Source organism: Tiliqua scincoides, chromosome 6 (assembly GCF_035046505.1).
Source record: "Tiliqua scincoides isolate rTilSci1 chromosome 6, rTilSci1.hap2, whole genome shotgun sequence".
Taxonomy (NCBI): domain Eukaryota; kingdom Metazoa; phylum Chordata; class Lepidosauria; order Squamata; family Scincidae; genus Tiliqua; species Tiliqua scincoides.
In genome coordinates this window covers 54,018,914-54,034,912 of record NC_089826.1, presented here as the reverse complement: position 1 = coordinate 54,034,912, position 15,999 = coordinate 54,018,914, and the positions used below count along the sequence as shown (strand labels likewise).

The 15,999-nt window shown below is 46.5% G+C and overlaps 1 protein-coding gene across 1 annotated transcript in view; it reads right to left on the bottom strand.

The window, feature by feature from the left end:
• The window catches only part of GALNTL6 (polypeptide N-acetylgalactosaminyltransferase like 6), a 629,228-nt gene that overhangs the window by 31,709 nt on the left and 581,520 nt on the right, over positions 1 to 15,999 (bottom strand). The window contains exon 8 of the mRNA XM_066631983.1: positions 11,698 to 11,805. Coding sequence (XP_066488080.1) covers positions 11,698 to 11,805 — 108 coding nt within the window. The remainder of the gene's footprint in view (positions 1 to 11,697; positions 11,806 to 15,999) is intronic.

Genomic DNA, 15,999 nt, shown 5'->3' with positions numbered 1-15,999 from the left:
AGATACAGTAAAGACTCCATTAATTATTTCAGTGAGTTCTTACTGCAGAGATATCACACACTGTTTGTACTTGACTATGAGAGCTGAGCCATTTTGGAGTGGTGGCCTGCTGCTAGCCCTGCTCCAGAGGTAAGCCTGCACAGGGGACAGTTCATGAGCAGGGAGGGGAAGGAATGGGGGAGGGAGAAAGAGGGAGCGGATCTGGTGGCAATGGCACACACTGGATCATATCTCCTCTTTAAAAACCTCCCTGCACCTTCCCCTCCTCAGACATACACTACCAAAATTGCTGGCATCAGTGGCATCACTAGGGTTTGCATCACCTGGGATGGAAGGCCAGTGCATCACCCGCATGATGGATCTCCTCCCATGCAGTGGGCGGGGCAATGACGGGGGTGGGTGTGGTGATGAACCATTGCCTTGCCCACTGGTCTTTTGGCTATACCTTTCGATAGGACACAGATATTTCAACATGGCTTTTTCATTGCATTCTGCTGCAAATTACGCATCCAAAGGTATATAACATGATGGTACTATTCCTACAAACTGCAATTTTGTTCACTAGTGCATGTCACCCCCCCCCCGTGTGTGTCACCCGGTGCAGCCTGCACCACCCCTAGCGACGCCACTGGGTGGCATATTAATACACTGGGGTCTGTATTAGCCAAATACCTAGCGATAATCTGAAGAAGCACTCACACATACTAAAAACAGAAGTTGGTTAAGCATCAATAAGCGGTCAAATTGTCTTCTTGTTTTCTTTCCACCAGACGAGACCTGCCTTTTCACAGTTTCTTCTCCTCCATCAGACTCCAAACAAAAATATTTGCAAGGACATTCTAATAGTGATGGCATCACAAATGCCCATTTCAAAAATGCCATTGTAATGCTCTGTCTTTTTCAGAGTACCAGTTGCAGAGCACTGAGAGATCTGTTCCACAGGAACCGAGGGAGCCATACAAACCTCGTAATCTGTTGGATAAGATAATGTTTCTCTTCCAAATAGTCTCTTCCATTGTGTTCTGCTGCCAGTGTTTATCTGGAAGCAGCTCTCCTGAATTGGATTAATTTGCTTTGCTTCAAGGATCTGAACAAAGCTAGATATCTCAAGCCCTCTGCACCCCCTAAAGCCCATTGAGACCTATCTGCACAAAAAGACAGTGAGACATGGAACAAACAAAGCACATTTCAGCTGGCACAGCTAGATAGGTAACCACCTGCTTTGTCTCCACAGCAGGAAAAACATTAATGCCTTCTGGAATTGTGTGAGTGCAATTAGACCAGTTTAAGAAATGATAACCCCTGAGTTCTTACTCCTAAATGACTTATGTCTTGCATCAGGCTGTCTTTTGTTGCAATTTTATGGGAAACAATGCTATTGGAATCCTCAGAGAAATTTCCAAGTCATTAGATTTCAATAGCAGGGGCAAGGGGAACTATGAGACAAAAGCAGGAAAGGGAATGCCATTTACCTGCTCCTCTGATTCGGATAATTATCATGCAGAATGCTTTAAACCAGTGGTTCTCACACATTTAGTACTGGGACCCACTTTTTAGAATGAAAATCTGTCAGGACCCACCGGAAGTGATGTCATGACCAGAAGTGACATCATCAAGCAGGAAAAGTTTTTAGCAATCCTAGGCTGCAATCCTTCCCACACTTACCCAGGAGTAAGTCCCATTTACTATCATTGTTAAAAGAATATACATAGTAGCTTGTTGAAAGCACAGGTCTGTAACATTTCCCCAAATGCAGTCACATACCATGGTAGCATCAAGTCTAATATAGTATTAAAAATAAAATATTGAAATGCATGGGGACCCACCTGCAATTGGCTTGCAACCCACGTAGTGGGTCCCAACCCACAGTTTGAGAAACGCTGCTTTAAACTATGCAAGAATTCAGTTGGGCCTTGCCTACATGGAAATGCTTACAATCAGTGATGTAACCAGGAGCTGTGATGCCTAGGGCATCACACAACGTCATGTGATATCATGCAACAACATCACTTTTAGGTTCTCCTGGAGAAGGCGGGTCTCCTGCTATTCAAAAATAGCTGAAAATAGCTGCAGCCACCACAGTGAGTGTGCTCCAGCTGCTGTTCCAACTCAGGAAGTGTCTGGAGCACATGCGTACTAACATACTTCACGGCATCCCCTTCTGGCCTGGCACCTGGGGGGAACTTCCCTGCCCCCCTGCTTGCTACACCACTGCTTACAACATTTTGGTCCTATTGTGCACATTCCTTAAAACACAATTTCACTATGAAGCATGGTGTGTTGTTTTGTAACTTGCAAGTTCCTTTTATTTTTGAAGGGAATGAATAGGTGCTGTTTAGCATTCAGGCCTAGCCCATCCATGAGACTGCCTGAGGTGGTCACTTCACCTTCATCTCTTGTAGCAGCGCTCCAAAAAAGGCCATGGAGCACTCCTTACTCAGTCGGCAGCCATCTTACGACAGTGGAAGTCTTTTCCACTGTCATAAAAGGTTCTGCATGACTGCCTAGTGCTAACTAGAATTAGCCTGATAGAGGTCTGTCCAGTCTGCCTCCTGTTATTTACTCCTGTTATTTACTATAAATATTTGAATATATTTGAAAGAGGTTGATTTGATGTGGCCAGTAGGCCAGCACGAAGGGGGCAGGAGCACACATCTGCTGACTATCTGCAGAAGCTCTTTAACACTATCTGCTCTCTAAATGTCTAAACCAGACTAAATGGGCTCTCGTGATGGATCTCACAGTCTGCCACCATAAACCCCAATGCAGTGCCATAAATGCTGCCTAATCATCATGTGGCTATGGAGTCACCATGTAAATGGCTAGAGGTTCCATACATGCTCTGGGGCCTCTTGAATGCCCAGCTGGAGCAGATAAGATGGCAGAGAGGGGCAGTTTGGAGGTGGTTCAGGAGACGATCTGGAAGGGGAGTGGGCTGAATTGGGGACAGGAAGGGGATTTTAGTGGCAGCAATACACACCAAGGTTCTATCCCTCTTCTCAGCCTGGACCTGCTCCCAGGAGTCTCCTTGGACTTACACCAGTAAAAGAGCTAGTGTAGGTCTGAAGACTCCCCTTAGAGGCCAGATGGCTTATAGAGAGGTAGGTAAATGAGTTTTTTTTTACTTTCCTCAACCACGTTGTCTGGTTTCTCCCCGACAACATGCAGCATGGATGGGTTGGTGGGGGATAGCACTGTCGGCAATGCTGCATGATCTGGGTTGGTGAGGGATAGGATTGGGCTGTGAGTCAGCAGGCCCTTGATTTGGTGGGCCATAGTAATATAAGGCCAGCTGAAGGCTTACGTGGATGGTCAAAATGGTCAAACAAAAGACATCATAAAAAAAGATGTTACTGTTGCTCCTTACTTCATGAGTTCCTTGTTTCTGTTCTTTCTGCTGCGTTGCCATTGACTGATGATAGCTGAAGTCAAGCAACAGCAGCCAGCATGTAAGGAGCAAATTATAACAAAAAGGTACCGTTTCCTTCCTGCATGTCTTACACAAAAGATTTCTTTTCCCTTTTGGACATGAACACTTGGAAAAGCATCGATCAGGAAGCCCTCATTTCATTGATTTGATAAAGCCACCTTATGAGATTGCTTCATGCGATGCAGCCTCCTTTGTTCAGCAATTGGCTCAGGAAATGGAGCATGTGAGAACTGATGGGACAATCAGCTGTGTCTTATTCTCTCAAGCTGAAATTGATCAGGCTTGCTTACTGAGGGCAATTTCTGATGTGCCCTGTGCAAACGACAGCAACCTGCATCAAAGTGATTATTGTCAATTAATGATTCACTTGCAGGAACCTCCTTGTCACTGAAAAAACAATAACACTAGAAGTTTAGAGTCCCACAGATTCTTCTTCTGAGGTAGGACTTCTAGATTCAGGTCAAGGCCCATATCATGATAACAACATTTAGCTTTTAGTCTAGTGTTTTTTTTAAGTGTGCAGAATGTTTCACATCTATTATCTTGATGCAGTCCTTTCTATAATTCAGAGATGGGCAAATCCAGCGCAGCTTGACTTGAGTTGAGTCACGAGTCCCCGCCCCATAACTACATCAGAGTTAATATAACCCTGCTGTCCCCATCTCATCTGTAAACAAGATGGGAAGGGGTGGGACGAACTGTGTGAGAGTTGGGACAGAAGCAGCAAGAGGGAGGAGGGTCATGCACAGCAGCTGGGAGGCTTACCAGTATGACCCAATCCTTTGCAGCTTTAAGTAGTCCAGTTGTGGCTGGTCATTCAATGAGCCTGATGGAGCCATGCCATTTCTCCTGGACGGGTAGGAGTTGCCTTCCCCCGCCTTCTCTCCTCACTCATCCAGGGGAAAAACAAACCTTCATCCAATGATAGTTCCTTCAGAAATGGACAAGAGAGCCTGCTTCCACCTCCCTGCCCCGCATTTCCTGCTTGATGCAAAACCGCGCTGCAAAAAATGTAAGCAAGCACACCTAGACTCGAGTCTGCATGTGTGGGGACTCAGTGCCGAGTCAGTGGCCTCAGACTTGAGTCAGTGCCAGAGTCATTGACACATCTGACATGAGTGTATACAGTCAACAAAAAACATGCTTTTGCAACTTGGGCTCGAGTCACCTGACTTGAATTCCCATCCCTGCAAACACACGTCCTCCTCTCTATAAGGTAGAGAAACATTATTATCCCTATATTAAACCTGAGACTGAAAGGGAAAGGTTTCCTAAAGCTATCTAATTATATTACAGACAGGATTTGAACCACAGAGTCCTGATTCTGGACTCAGCTCAGCCTCTTGCGATACAATCCTATATGTGTTTCCTCAGAAGCAAGTCCTTGTGTGCTCAATGAGGCCCTACTCCCAAAAAAGTGTGAATCACAGTATTAGCCACTATGCTACACCAGATCTAGCTACTATTACTATTACTTGTTTATTTCTCTATGAACTAACTAAGGATGGAGCAAGATTAATGGCCGAACCCTATCCAGGCCTTCTGCTGATGGAACCCACATTCTATCAATGCCGCTGGTGCTGCAGCCACAGTGATGACGCATGGAATGGGGTCACCAGCGTGAATGGGTGGCAACCATACACATGAGTCTTTGTTCTGACCAGTCATCAGTGGTACTGATAAGTTGGCAGCAGTGGTGGGCCACAGGCAGGGAGGCGGAGCATCGGAATAGGGATTGGGACCCTAGCTAGGGGTGTGTCAGGGTAGGGCATGGATATCCTATGTGCCCTTTTTAGACTTGACAACACACCCTGGGGTCCACTTAGACTTTGGCTACACAAATCCAAGTAAGCCCATTGAGAACAATGGTGTGGGGGAGTAGGTAAGTAAAAAAATATTTTACTTATTTCTTTGCCATAACATGGTCTCCTTCTGGACCATAGCATACAGTGGAGGTTGTGCCACTGCATACTATGGGCCAGCTAAGGACAGGATTGAGATGTGAGGCTTATAAAATTATACATGAGGTAGAGAGACTTCCCCCCTCACATGACTGGGGCTCATCCAAAGAAACTGGTAGATGGGAGATTTATAATGGACCAAAGGAGGTACTCCTTCATAATTAGTTAATTGAATTTATTGCCACAAGATCTAGCATGCCACAGAATACCAGATGCAGGGAGACCAACTGGTGAGGGGGGTAGACCTCAGCTCCTGCTTGTGGGCTGTGCAGAGGCAGCTGGGGAGCTACTGTAATGCATAGGATTCCAGTCTAGATGGGCCTTTGGCCTGATCCAGTAGGAACATAAGAACATAAGAACAGCCCCACTGGATCAGGCCATAGGCCCATCTAGTCCAGCTTCCTGTATCTCACAGCGGCCCACCAAATGCTCCAGGGAGCACACCAGATAACAAGAGACCTCATCCTGGTGCTCTCCCCTACATCTGGCATTCTGACTTAACCCATTCCTAAAATCAGGAGGTTGCGCATACACATCATGGCTTGTACCCCATAATGGATTTTTCCTCCAGAAACTCGTCCAATCCCCTTTTAAAGGCGTCTAGGCTAGACGCCAGCACCACATCCTGTGGCAAGGAGTTCCACAGACCGACCACGCGCTGAGTAAAGAAATATTTTCTTTTGTCTGTCCTAACCCGCCCAACACTCAATTTTAGTGGATGTCCCCTGGTTCTGGTATTATGTGAGAGTGTAAAGAGCATCTCCCTATCCACTCTGTCCATCTCCTGCATAATTTTGTATGTCTCAATCATGTCCCCCCTCAAGCGTCTCTTTTCTAGGCCGAAGAGGCCCAAACACCGTAGCCTTTCCTCATAAGGAAGGTGCCCCAGCCCCGTAATCATCTTAGTCACTCTCTTTTGCACCTTTTCCATTTCCACTATGTCTTTTTTGAGATGCGGCGACCAGAACTGGACACAATACTCCAGGTGTGGCCTTACCATCGATTTGTACAACGGCATTATAATACTAACCGTTTTGTTCTCAATACCCTTCCTAATGATCCCAAGCATAGAATTGGCCTTCTTCACTGCCACCGCACATTGGGTCGACACTTTCATCGACCTGTCCACCACCACCCCAAGATCTCTCTCCTGATCTGTCACAGACAGCTCAGAACCCATCAGCCTATATCTAAAGTTTTGATTTTTTGCCCCAATGTGCATGACTTTACACTTACTGACATTGAAGCGCATCTGCCATTTTGCTGCCCATTCTGCCAGTCTGGAGAGATCCTTCTGGAGCTCCTCACAATCACTTCTGGTCTTTACCACTCGGAAAAGTTTGGTGTCGTCTGCAAACTTAGCCACTTCACTGCTCAACCCTGTCTCCAGGTCATTTATGAAGAGGTTGAAAAGCACCGATCCCAGGACAGATCCTTGGGGGACACCGCTTTTCACCTCTCTCCATTGTGAAAATTGCCCATTGACACCCACTCTCTGCTTCCTGGCCTCCAACCAGTTCTCAATCCACGAGAGGACCTGTCCTCTAATTCCCTGACTGTGGAGTTTTTTCAGTAGCCTTTGGTGAGGGACCGTGTCAAACGCCTTCTGAAAGTCCAGATATATAATGTCCACGGGTTCTCCCGCATCCACATGCCTGTTGACCTTTTCAAAGAATTCTATAAGGTTTGTGAGGCAAGACTTACCCTTACAGAAGCCATGCTGACTCTCCCTCAGCAAGGCCTGTTCGTCTATGTGTTTTGAGATCCTATCTTTGATGAGGCATTCCACCATCTTACCCGGTATGGATGTTAGGCTGACTGGCCTATAGTTTCCCGGGTCCCCCCTCTTTCCCTTTTTAAAAATAGGCGTGACATTTGCTATCATCCAATCTTCTGGCACCGTGGCCATTTTGAGGGACAAGTTGCATACCTTAGTCAAGAGATCTGCAACTTCATTCTTCAATTCCTTAATAACCCTTGGGTGTATGCCATCAGGGCCCGGTGACTTATTGATCTTTAATTTATCAATGAGGTCTGAAACATCTTCTCTTTTAACCTCTATCTGACTTAACTCCTCGGTTAGGAGGGGCCGTTCGGGCAGCGGTATCTGCCCGAGGTCTTCTGCCGTGAAGACAGATGCAAAGAACTCATTTAATTTCTCTGCCATCTCTAAGTCTCCTTTTATCTCCCCTTTCCCTCCCTCACCATCCAGAGGGCCAACCGCTTCTCTGGCGGGTTTCCTGCTTCTAACATATTTGAAGAAGCTTTTATTATTCCCCTTAATGTTGCTGGCCATGCGTTCCTCATAGTCTCGCTTGGCCTCCCCTATCACCTTCTTACATTTCTTTTGCCACAGTTTATGTTCCTTTTTATTCTCTTCATTAGGGCAAGACTTCCATTTACGGAAGGAAGCTTCCTTGCCCTTCACAGCCTCTCTAACTTGGCTGGTTAGCCATGCGGGCACTCTCCTGGATTTAGTGGAACCCTTCTTTCTTTGCAGTATACACCTCTGCTGGGCCTCTATTACTGTTGTTTTAAGCAGTCTCCATGCACTCTGGAGAGACTGGACTCTTTTTACCCTCCCTTTCAACCTCCTTCTAACCAGCCTCCTCATTTGAGTGAAGTCCGCCCGTCGGAAGTCAAGGGTTTTTGTTAGAGATTTGCCTGGTATTCTTCCCCCAACGTGCACGTCAAAACGGATCGCAGCATGATCACTGTTCCCCAATGGCTCAGTAACGTTTACATCTCTAACCAGGTCCTGCGTACCGCACAAAATTAAATCCAGAGTCACCTGTCCTCTGGTGGGCTCCGTGACTAGCTGATCTAAGCCACAGTCATTTAGCACGTCAAGAAATCCGGTTTCCTTATCGTGACCAGAACACAAATTGACCCAGTCAATATGAGGATAATTGAAGTCCCCCATGATTACAACCCTGTCCTTCCTTGTCACCTCCCTGATCTGTTTCCTCATTTCAAGGTCCCCATCAGATTTCTGGTCTGGAGGACGATAGCACGCCCCCAGTATTACATCGCTGCAATACTCTGTGGGTTAAAGCCTGGTAATTTAACCCACAGAGATTCTACGGTGGAGTCGGACCCACCTTCAATCTCTACTTTGCTGGATTCTATCCCTTCCTTAACATAAAGGGCCACCCCACCTCCAACACGCCCCTGCCTGTCCCTCCTGTAGAGTTTATAGCCCGGGATTGCAGTATCCCACTGATTCTCCGCATTCCACCAGGTTTCCGTTATGCCCACTATGTCAATATTTTCCCTTGTCACCAGACATTCCAGTTCTCCCACCTTTGCTCGTAGACTTCGGGCATTCGCATAAAAGCATTTATACACGGAATGCCCCAGGATGGGCTGCTTATTCGCTCCTTTGTCCCCGCATCCTCTCATTGTGCCAAACCATCTATCACATCCCATCACCCTACCTTTCCCAATTTCTTCTCCAACCCTGCCTTTGTCTTGTTGTTCTCTAACCTCCCCATCCTCATCCCATAGGGATGAGGAGTCCCGAACCGGATGCCCCTCGGCTTCTGTCAGCCTTCCCCCAGGGATCAGTTTAAAAGCTGCTATGCCACCTTTTTAATGTTATGCGCCAGCAGTCTGGTTCCATTCTGGTTCAAGTGGAGCCCGTCCCTCTTGTACAGGCCCCGCTTGTCCCAAAACGTTCCCCAGTGCCTAACGAATCTAAACCCCTCCTCCCTACAACACCGTCTCATCCACGCATTGAGACCCCTGATCTCCGCCTGCCTAGCTGGCCCTGCGCGTGGAACAGGTAGCACTTCAGAGAACGCTACCTTTGAGGTCCTGGCTTTCAGCTTCCTGCCTAAAAGCCTAAATTTGGCCTCCAGGACCTCCCAGCTACACTTGCCCACATCGTTGGTGCCGACATGCACCACAGCCGCTACCTCTCCCCCAGCACTGTCTACTAGCCTGTCTAGACGAGAAGTGATGTCCGCAACCTTCGCACCAGGCAGGCAAGTCACCATGCGGTCCTCACATCCGTCGCAAACCCCCCTCTCTATGTTTCTAATAATCGAATCCCCCACTACAAGAAGCCCCCGACCCCCCTCCCGCCGAGGAGTATCCCGAGTGCGCTCGGATACGGGCCCATCCCCTGGAGAAGGGATCCCCCCTTAGGGGATTGTTTCCCTCCTCTCCAGGATGACGTTCTCCAGTCCCGAGACTTCCCACCCGGGCAGCCGAGGAGCTGCATGCCTGAGGTTGGGATGAAGCCTGATCGTCCCCAGAAGTCTCCCCACGGTCCTCCTCTGGCTGCCTGCGCTTCTCCAGGTCGGCCACCAAGGCTTCAAGGGAGCGGACGCGTTCCCTGAGAGCCTGGAGCTCCTTGCATCAAGGACACACCCATGACTTATGCCCCAGAGGCATATAATCATACATGTGGCACTCGATGCAGAACACTGGATAGCCCCCACCCTGCTGCTGGCTGTCTGACTGCATAGCTTTTTTGTTGTTGTTGTTGTTGTTTTATTTAGGGGTCCTTTTAAAAACCGTACACTGGATAGCAGCCCTTTTCTCTAGGGAAGAGGAAGGGCAGCGTATGGGGCCCTGGCCTCCTTGCCCTGCTGCTGAACTCGCCCAGATGCTAAACTCTTGTGCCTTACCTGGCACTTAGTTCCCGAGGCACTGGGTTCCCAGAGGCCACACGCGCCTGCAGAGAGCCTCACGGGATGGGCTGCCTAGCTTTATACTCCTGGCTGGCTCCTCCCCCCTCCTTCCTTCCTGATTGAAAGGGGGCTGGCCTTCCCAGGTGAGTTTACAAAAGCTCAGGAAGGCAAATGGCTGCTGATGGGCGTGACCTACTCTGCAGGCTCCTGAATGGACTGCTTGGATTAGCCTAATGGGGCTCTTAATGGGTTGGGAATTGGCCCTTCCTAGGTCCTTTCCCTCCTAGTTCTGTTCTCTTAGACTGGACTGTTTTTGTAACCTCAAGCTAGTTTTTATTTGGGTTTGTTTAATTATTTATTGCTCTCTAGATCCTGTGTCCCAATTTACTGACCTGTTTAGGTTATGTTCTAACTTAGATTAGGTTTAACCTGGGTTAAGTATAGGTTTAATTTAAACAAGTAGAAAAAACCTGCTTTCCACTTTATCCTCCTCCCTTCCTTCGATTAAGTGCTACCTTAGGTGCAGCTAACTTTCAACTTTGATTTAAATGCCTGACCCTTGGGCTCTTACTCACGAGTAGGACTCTGCTCCTGCTCAGAGTAGCCCTATGTACCTCCCTTAGGTGCTAACTTTCAATTTTGATTTAAGGTTGCTTTAAAGGTAAGGTTAAGGTTAGAAGACATAGGACTTTTCTTATGTCCTCATACCAGATTCCTTTTGTAGGTCCTTCTCTGCTTAAGGTGAAGTATCTACTAAATCAGGGGTGCTCACACTTTTTTGGCTCGAGAGCTACTTTGAAACCCAGCAAGGCCCGGAGATCTACCAGAGTTTTTTTTACAATGTTCGCGCCATCATAACATATAACATTTATGTGTACAATGTATGTTGGTGTACCTTGAGCCCCACTGAGTATAACAGGACTTACTCCTGAGTAGACATGCCTAGGATTAGGCTGTGAGGCTGCAATCCTAGCCACACTTACCTGGGAGTAAGCCCCATTGAGTACAATGGGCCTTACTCCTGGCGTTTCCTCCCAGAGGCACCTGAAGGGGGGGGTCGGCACTCCACGATCTACTCATTTTGCCTCGCGATCTACCGGTAGATCGCGATCCACCTATTGAGCACCCCTGTACTAAATGATGTTGAACAACTTCTCTAGAACAGTGGTTCATAAACTATGGGTCCATGGTCCACATGGTCACTACACAATTTTTGGTGGTTCGTGAAACTGACAGGGCAGATTAGGCTATGTGCATCAAGGGTTAAACCACCTGCTACTTGTGGGGGGGAGCACTGCTGCCCAATCACCATTATAACCACAGAAGCTTGAGTGACTGCTGAAGAGAAACTTTTTTTAGGTGGGTCCAGATGCTGAAAAGTTTGAGAATCACTGCTCTAGATGATGTATGGTCTATCCTCTAGCTTACTAGAAGATTTTTATGATGCAGAGCTATCTATTGCAGACTTAACTCTTCTTAACAGCACTGATAGCAACATACGTTTTCCCAAAAGTGTTTTATTTCCTCTACAAGAAGCAGTTTAAATCAGATCTGAAAAATGGAGATATTGTGATGTGCATTCAGATCACCTGCACTTCTAGACAGAGCAGCTTCCCTAGTGCTCAAAGTACAAAAAAAAAATAAAAAATGGCAAAACCATATGACTTACTCTTGCTAGACTGGTACCCGATGGAACTTTGTAAGGTACATATTTCCTGTAGATATGCCCAACTCTAGAACATGGAACATCAAACATGCCACCTCCACACATCCAGACCTGAGACAGGAAGGAAAAAGAACAAAAGTAATTGTCAAGAGAAGTGACAATTTGGGAGTGCCCCAAAGAAGTGACATAGCTGAAAAGAAAAACGAACACTGATATAAGGAAAACTGACACAATTCTGTAGATATTCCTGTGCTTCTCCCTTTTATATATGATTGCAATGAAATGAAGGTGCATTGCTTTGAGAGACGAAATGCATGCCACAATTTATTTATTTATTTTAAAAAAACAAAAACTACAGCCCAATTCAATCTGGATCTTATGGTGGAGAACTGCATGATCTGCTGCCATAAGTTCCAGTGCGGTGACACAAAAGGTGTGCTTCTGTTGTACACTGTGGGAATACCAGTGGAAACAGCTGGCAGTGTCAGAACAGGTAAAGTTGAGAAGGAGTGGTTTGTGGGAAGTTCAGAGGAGGATTGGGGCAGGGAGGGAGCAGGCAGAAGGTGGTTCAAGAATGGGAAGGGCTGGATCTTGGTGGCAATCATGCGTGCTGGGATCCCATCTCCTCTTCCTTGCCTGGCACACCCCCTGTAGCTCCTCAGATTTATGCCATGTACCCCCCCTCCCACCATAGAATAGACTGGTGGGGAATAGGATTGAGGCAAAAGCCATTGTTGACACAACTACCAATATTGTTTTCTAATTTTTGCACCATAACCAAGAGGTCTCACACCAGGAATTTCTAACACAGAGTAACCATTGAAAGCCTCCTAACTGAGCAGTTGCGATATGGCACACATTTTTAACGGCTTCTTCTGTGCTTCAGAAACTTTTTTACAAGCTTTGAGTGTAAATAACAAAAGGTTGCTGGAGGTAAATAGCCTCTTATATTTAAACCTTTCAGAAGAGAGAGAATGGATAACAGAAGGGATAACAAACGGTGTCCAAACACACCAGATCATGCTAGTTTTAGAAAATTAGCAAAACACTTGTACTAAGGCAATTTTTGATCTTGTTAACAAAAGTCTGATTGACACCTGAAGTTAAAAAGAGAAAAATTCAGAATTCAAAATTCAAGTGGAAATGTTAGTATAAGGTACTCTCAATTAAGGAAGCATACTGGATTATATTGTGTCAAGAAACAGTGATTGGCCCATGATAGGGGATGTATCCGAAGCTGGCCAGCATAGGCATTGCCTGAGGACCCCTGCCAATCAAAGGGCATTGCTGTCTAAACCACTCCTGAGCAGACCAGTGGCAGTGGTGGTGCCCCTCTGCAGGATTCTCACACTGACTAGTAGGGAAGGGAAGCCATTGTTACTGCTCCTCATCACCTGCAACCAGATTCGGGAAGGATGCATGAGCCCAGTGTTCAGGTGGGGGGGCCGTGAAAGGTTCTGCCCAGCAACTAGTAACTTGCCATTGGTTTTCCAATGGTTGAACAGAAGTTTGAACCCAGGTACCAAGTCCAGCATTCTGACCTCCACTACTACTGTGGTCAAGATACAGTAGCCCCCCTGTATCTGCAGGGGATACATTCCAAGATCTACCACAGATGCCTGAAACCACAGATAGTAGCAAATGCTATATGGGTGGGACCTTGGTATCAATGGAGGTCCATCCCCAGATCCCCCATGGATACTGGAACTTGCAGATTTAAAAATCCACGGGTCGGACCCATATTACCTCCGGAGGCAACCAGAGATAAGAACATAAGAACAGCCCCACTGGATCAGGCCATAGGCCCATCTAGTCTAGCTTCCTGTATCTCACAGCGGCCCACCAAATGCCCCAAGGAGCATACCAGGTAACAAGAGACCTGCAAACTGGTGCCCTCCCTTGCATCTGGCATTCTGACATAACCCATAATTATTAGTAACCCATAATTACTAATAACCCATAGTTATTATTCCATAACTATGGAATATTATAAGATATTCCATAGTTGCCATCCAGAGCTTTTCTGAGACCCCTAGGGCAGTGGTTATCACACATTTAGCACTGGGACCTACTTTTTAGAATGAGAACCTTCCAGGACCCACTGGAAGCGATGTCATGACCAGAACTGACATCATCAAGTAGGAAAATTTTTAACAATCTGAGGCTGCAATCCTATCACACTTACCCAGGAGTAAGTCCCATTGACTATCATTATTAAAAGAATATACATAGGAGCTTGTTAAAAGTACAGGTCTGTAACATATCCTCAAATGCAGTCTCATGCCATGTTAGCATCAAGTCTAATATATTAAAAATAAAATATTGAAATGAATGGGGACCCACCTGAAATTGGCTCGCGATCCACCTAGTGGGTCCCGACCCACAGTTTGAGAAACTCTGCCCTAGAGGCTGCATATAGCCTCTGTGGGCTTCAGAAATCCTCCAGAGGTGTTTAAAGAGCATGTCTGGTTTTCCTTGAAAACCAAAAGTGCCCTTTAAACACCCTGGCGGGGTGGGGGAGGGGGAGCTTTCTGAAGCCCATAGAAGTAGTGTGTGGCCTCTACATGCTTCAGAAAGGCTCTCAGATGCAACCAGGGAGCATCTCCTGTTGTGTCCAGGACCTTAGGTCTGACTTCTACTGTGTGTTCAGAACCCATGGTTAGTTAAAACCACAGGTCCCAAATTTGTGTATAGGGAGGTTGTATCTGTATACAGTACAGATGGCAGGCTTAAAGGCTCAGAGGAGTCCCTGCCTGAGTGATGGGCTGGTTGGCTGCTTCTGTGTTTAGTCACAGAAGTGTCTCCAGGCCAGAGGCAGCCATCATGTGAGGTGCTGCAATCTATGTTTTAGGAGGAAGGAAGGACTTTCTGTAACCTATTAAATATTTTTGATCCGCTGATAACTGAAACAATGGCTATGGGACCCACTGATATGGGGGGGCTACTGTACATTCAGGACGATTGCAAAGGACTTTGAAAATTAAATCTGCTCTGTAATTAATAAATAGGAGGTACAATTCACACAACATCTTCTTGAGGCCATATGATATCAATAATCAAGAAGAAACAAATGAGAAAGGTATTGGAGACACTGTGGTGATAACAATTAGGAAGAGAAACCATTTGGTGCAAATATGCTAGGTATAAAATAGAAACACACAGCAAGGCAAACCTGAGGTGCATTTTGTAGGGTAATTGCAATGAATCTCAGACTGGCTTGTTGGACATTTAGCAGCTGTTCCTGCTTTGCTTATTTGTTTGCAGTCTGATTCCAAGGGTTTACTTTGCTCTTCTCTGGGAAGATCAGAGCAACTTAAAAATGCGTTTTTAATGTCATCTGGACTAAACACAGCATTAAATTGGATAAGCAGCCTGATTATTTTCTTTCTAAGTTAAATGTTATAGATACCTAAGGGGGAATTTTGCCGCATGAAGCTAGCAGATGAATTGCAGAGATGAAAGTTTGGGACGGGCTATCTGAGCAAGCTGTAAAACTCAAATGTCTTATTTTTCAGCAACAAATCTGAAGCCAGTATAAACAACAGTGAAAGATGGCTTTGCAAGCCCAGCTTAGACAACAATGCACTGTTCTGTGCTGACCCCCAATTATGCCAAAGGCAGGGCCAGCTCATCCATGAGGCTGGCAGTTTGGTGGGGGGAAATGCCTGCTGCTCCTCTGTCTCTGCCAAAGCCTGAGAGCTACATGTAGATACTTGCTTATAAGGCAAGAAATTTTAACCAAAAAAATCCAGTGTGGACCATCTCCTCGTCCTATCTGGGGGTCAGGGCAGTTCAGGTGTGTTGTGACAGGCAGAAGTAGCCCAAAGGAATGGCAGGTATGAACATACCCTGTGCAATGTCACTCCAGCTGGCCATGCTTTGCCTCTCCCAATGCAACTAGCCATTAGTGACTCATGACTCATGAGACTCATGACTCATGACTCAAGTGACTCATGACTTGTGACTTTGCAGGTAGGCAGGTTGGATGGTGCAGCTGGGTCTTAAAGCCTGCCATCTACAAACACAATACAACTACTGATGGGGGCGGGAATTTCCCCTCCCTCCCAGCTGTTTCATTACACAGAAGGGGGGAATGGCACACAGTACTGCATAAGCACCTTGTTAATGTCTTCAAAAACAGTGGTGCAGCTCAGATTTTTTCCTCTCTTTCAGTCAGGCTACAGGGCAATCAAGTTCCAGGGCAAGCTACAGCTCTTCCTCACAAGCACCTTTCTTTAACTTTTACCCCCAACTTATCCAAGTGTCATGGAATATTCCATGATTTTGGGCTGAAAACCTGCCCTT